At 54.2% G+C, this 4,306-nt stretch overlaps 1 protein-coding gene across 1 annotated transcript in view; it reads right to left on the bottom strand.

The window, feature by feature from the left end:
* Nucleotides 1-6: 6 nt before the first annotated feature.
* Nucleotides 7-4,306, bottom strand: part of EI24 (etoposide induced 2.4) — a gene marked incomplete at its 3' end in the record, with an annotated part of 4,514 nt that continues 214 nt past the window's right edge. The window contains exons 2-9 of the mRNA XM_008943118.1: nucleotides 3,143-3,290; nucleotides 2,779-2,924; nucleotides 2,156-2,216; nucleotides 1,909-1,975; nucleotides 1,351-1,475; nucleotides 332-451; nucleotides 147-258; nucleotides 7-64 (exon numbers count right to left, since the gene is read on the bottom strand). Of these exons, the coding sequence (XP_008941366.1) occupies nucleotides 7-64; nucleotides 147-258; nucleotides 332-451; nucleotides 1,351-1,475; nucleotides 1,909-1,975; nucleotides 2,156-2,216; nucleotides 2,779-2,924; nucleotides 3,143-3,184 (731 nt within the window). The remainder of the gene's footprint in view (nucleotides 65-146; nucleotides 259-331; nucleotides 452-1,350; nucleotides 1,476-1,908; nucleotides 1,976-2,155; nucleotides 2,217-2,778; nucleotides 2,925-3,142; nucleotides 3,291-4,306) is intronic.

Genomic DNA, 4,306 nt, shown 5'->3' with positions numbered 1-4,306 from the left:
CCGAACCCGAAGTAGTAGGGCCAGTTCCTCTCGATGTTGGACAACCGTTGGTGCATCTCGATCCCTGAGGAGGAGAGAAATCCCTTGGGAATGAATCCCGGGGAACGGGGAAACGGATCTTCCCGCCCGGCATTCCGCGCCCTGACCTTTGTTGAACCATCGGTACTCGAAGCAGTAGAGCGAGTAGAGCAGCGACATGTGGAGGAGGCTGACGAGCTGCCCGACCAGGTCGATGGGGAAGAGGCTGACGATCATTCCCTGCGGATGGAAAGCTGGGAATGAGGGTGGGATTTGGGACGGGAGGGAGCGGGGGCGGCGGCGCCGGGCTCACCTGGATGAGGAACAGCGCCTGCAGCAGGAGGTTGAACAACATGTCGGCGATGATCTTGCTGACGCTGGGGAAGGGGTGAGGCTTCCGGCCCGAGACCTCGAATGCCAGGTCGGCGATGTCCTGGGGGAAGAGGGGAAAGGGCTCCAGGGAGATGGAATTCCAGGGAAATTGGGATTCCATTTCCATCCATCCCGGCTTCTCGTGGAGGCTTTGGGGGAAAGTGATTTCCCAAGGGAAAGGAGGGTTCTGAGGCAACGAAACGCCAAGAGGGAAGGAAGGGAAAGGAGGGTTATGGGGAACAGAATTCCAGAGAAACATGAGATTGGGGAAATTAAATTCCAAAGAGAAATGGAGGCGTAAAGACAATCAAATTCCAAAGAGGAAACAGGGGTTTGAGGGAAATGGAATTCTGAAGAGAAATGGGAGACTCGGGGAAATGAAATTCCAAAGAGATAAATGGGGGCTTGAGGGAAATGAAATTCCAAAGATAAACAGGAGGCTCAGGGCAATAAAATTCCAAAGAGAAATGGTGGCTTTGGGGAAACAAAATTCCCAAGAGAAAGGGGCTTGAAGGAGATAAAATTCCAAAGCGAAATATGGGCTTCAGGAAAACAAAATTCCAAAGAGAAACGGGAGCTTGAGGGAGACAAAATTCCAATGAGAAATGGGAGACTGAGGAAAATGAAATTCTGAAGAGAAACAAGGGCTTTGAGGAAGTGAAATTCCAAAAAGAAACAGGAGCTTCTGGGAATCAAAATTCCCAAGAGAAACGGGAATTTGAAGGAAATTCCAAAATATGTATTTGAAGGAAATTCCAAGGAGAAACAGGACAATCAGGGAAATGAAATTCCAAGAGAAATGGGAGCTTGAGGGAGATGAAATTCCAAAAAGCAGCAGGAGCTTGGGGAAGGTGAACCCAAAAAGCAGCGGGGTGACACCACCGGGTGCCAGGAACGCTCCCGGATCCCGTTTTTGGGCTGGGATTCCACCAAAACATCTCCCGAGATCCCACCACCCACCTGGAACCAGATGGCGTTGACGACCTTGCTGAGCACGAAGAGGGGAAGGACCCAGAGGGCGCTGAAGATGGAGGTGAGGAGGAACTCCAGCCAGGACCAGACGTCGCCGTGCAGGGACGGGTCACCTTCGGGAGGGGGAGGAAGGGGTGAGGAACCTCCTCGTCTCGCCTTGAGGAACATTTCTGACTTCTCCTTGGCTCTAGAGCCCCCTCCCCACCCCGCCCCATGCTGAGCACGAAGAGGGGAAGGACCCAGAGGGCGCTGAAGATGGAGGTGAGGAGGAACTCCAGCCAGGACCAGACGTCGCCGTGCAGGGACGGGTCACCTTCGGGAGGGGGAGGAAGGGGTGAGGAACCTCCTCGTCTCGCCTTGAGGAACATTTCTGACTTCTCCTTGGCTCTAGAGCCCCCTCCCCACCCCGCCCCAAGGAGGACTGACGGGTCACCTTCGGGAGGGGGAGGAACTGGTGAGGAACCTCCTCGCCTCACCTTGAGGAACGTTTCTGACTTCTCCTTGGCTCTGGAGCCCCCTCCCCACCCTGCCCCCAGGAGGACTCACCGATGATCTGCGCCGTGACCGACTGGAGGACGGGGATGAACACTCGGTAAAACAAGAAGAGACTGAGCTGGGGGAGACAGAACCGTGAGGAGGTTGGGTGAGGTTCCTCATCCCACAGATGCTCCAGTCCCACCAGCATCTCCGCAGCCTCTGCTGGGCTTTCCCCAGTAGCCTCCTGACCTAAGGAGCTCTACTGGAACTGGTTTTCACAAGGGGTTTGTCCTAAAGAACCACCAAAGCCACTTACCCAGAAGACACCTCCGTTCCAGGCGCAGCACTGGAAGATCCTGCTCACAATCCGCGGTTCGCTGCAAGGGGAGAAGGTCCAGATGCATCTTAAGGTCCCAGTGGTGGGACAAAAGTCCCCTAATGAGGGGTTTGAAACTCAAAAAAAGGGGGTTTAGACTGGAGAGAAGGAAGAAATTTTAGGTTCTGAGGGTGGTGAGAGCCTGGCCCAGGTTGCTCAGAGAGAAGTCAACACCCCATCTCTGGAGACGTTCAAGATCAGGCTTGATGGGGCTCTGAGCAACCTGCTCTGGTTGGAGATGTCCCTGCTGAGTGCAGGGGGGTTGGACCAGATGACCTTGAAAGGTCCCTTCCCACCCAAAAAAACCCATTCTATGATTTTTGAGTCAGCTCGAGCACTCAAGGAAGAAACCCAACAATCTGTGTTGTTCACCTTGCCCACCCAAAAAAAACATTCTATGATTTTTGAGTCAGCTCGAGCACTCAAGGAAGAAACCCAACAACCCGTGTTCCTTCACCTTGCACAGCTCCACGTCCCATCAGATCCTCCAGAACCACGTCACGCTCGGTCCCTACCCTCGAGATTAAAAAAAACTGAAGGAATTTGCCCCATTTCTGACTCACTTCTCTTGCTTCTTCTCCTCCATGTGCAGCCTGCGCTGGGCGAGCGCGCTGTTCGCCCTCCTCCGCCTCTGCTCTTCCCTCTTCTGCTGGATCCGGGCATCCAGCTTGGAGATGGTGCAGATGCCCCAGATGGAGTCCTTGATTCCCTGTGGATACCAGGAGAAGACCAACAGGTAGGACGTGGTCAAGCTGGGCCACCTAAAACCACCCAAAACGGACTCAGATGTGGCCAGATAGATCAACTCTACCCAAAACTCTCGCCTGCTGCTGTCTCCGCTTTACAACATACACCCAAAATCCCTTTTCCTCCCCGTTTTTTTGGAAGATCTGGGCTCAGGGAGGAGGGTTCCACACGTGCACTCACCCTGACGAGGTCATGAAGGAAGGTTCTCACGCTGTCCGCCATCTCGCCTCCAGCATCACCTCTGCTTCCCAAACTATCAACTACAGGGAGAGGGGAAAAGCCGCCCCCAAACCTCTCTCATCCTGGAGAGCTGGGAAACGGGGGGAGCCTGCCGAGAGAGGAGACGAGAGAACGGGTCTCCGGCTTTGTCCAGAGCCACTGAGTCACCCTAAAACCCAAAATCACCTCAGGGGCTCCTCTCAGATCCCTCCCGACCCCAAAGCACCTCAGGATTTTCCCACAGATCCCTCTGGAGCCCAAAATCACCTCAAGGTTTCCTCGCAGATCCCTCCCGACCCCAAATCACCTCAGGATTTTCCCACAGATCCCTACTGGAGCCCAAAATCACCCCAGGGGCTGCTCTCAGATCCCTTCTAAACCAAAATCACCCCAGGGGCTCCTCACAGATCCATACTGGAGCCCAACACCACCTCAAGCTTTCCCCGCTGCTCTCAGATCCCTTCTAAACCAAAATCACCCCAGGGGCTCCTCACAGATCCATACTGGAGCCCAACACCACCTCAAGGTTTCCCCACAGATCCCTCTGGAGCCCAAAATCACCTCAAGGGCTCCTCTCAAATTGCTCCTGACCCAAAATCACCTCAGGGGTTCCTCTCAGATCCCTTGGGACCCAAAATCGCCTCAGGAATTTTTCTACAGATCCCTGCTGGAGCCCAAAATCACCTCAGGATTTTTCCACAGATCCCTCTGGAGCCCAAAATCACGTGTCAGGGGCTCCTCACAGATCCCTCCAGACCCAAAATCACCTCAGGGTTTTCCCATAGATCATTCTGGAGCCCAGAATCACCTCAGGAGCTCCTCTCAGGTTGTTTGGGACCCAAAATCGCCTCAGGAATTTTTCTACAGATCCCTGCTGGAGCCCAAAATCACCTCAAGGTTTCCCCACAGATCCCTCTGGAGCCCAAAATCACCTCAAGGGCTCCTCTCAAATTGCTCCTGACCCAAAATCACCTCAGGGGTTCCTCTCAGATCCCTTGGGACCCAAAATCGCCTCAGGAATTTTTCTACAGATCCCTGCTGGAGCCCAAAATCACCTCAGGATTTTTCCACAGATCCCTCTGGAGCCCAAAATCACGTGACAGGGGCCCCCCACAGAGCCCACCA

The sequence above is a fragment of the Merops nubicus genome, unplaced genomic scaffold, assembly GCF_000691845.1.
Source record: "Merops nubicus isolate BGI_N331 unplaced genomic scaffold, ASM69184v1 scaffold26346, whole genome shotgun sequence".
Taxonomy (NCBI): domain Eukaryota; kingdom Metazoa; phylum Chordata; class Aves; order Coraciiformes; family Meropidae; genus Merops; species Merops nubicus.
This window is presented reverse-complemented; position numbering and strand designations above follow the sequence as displayed.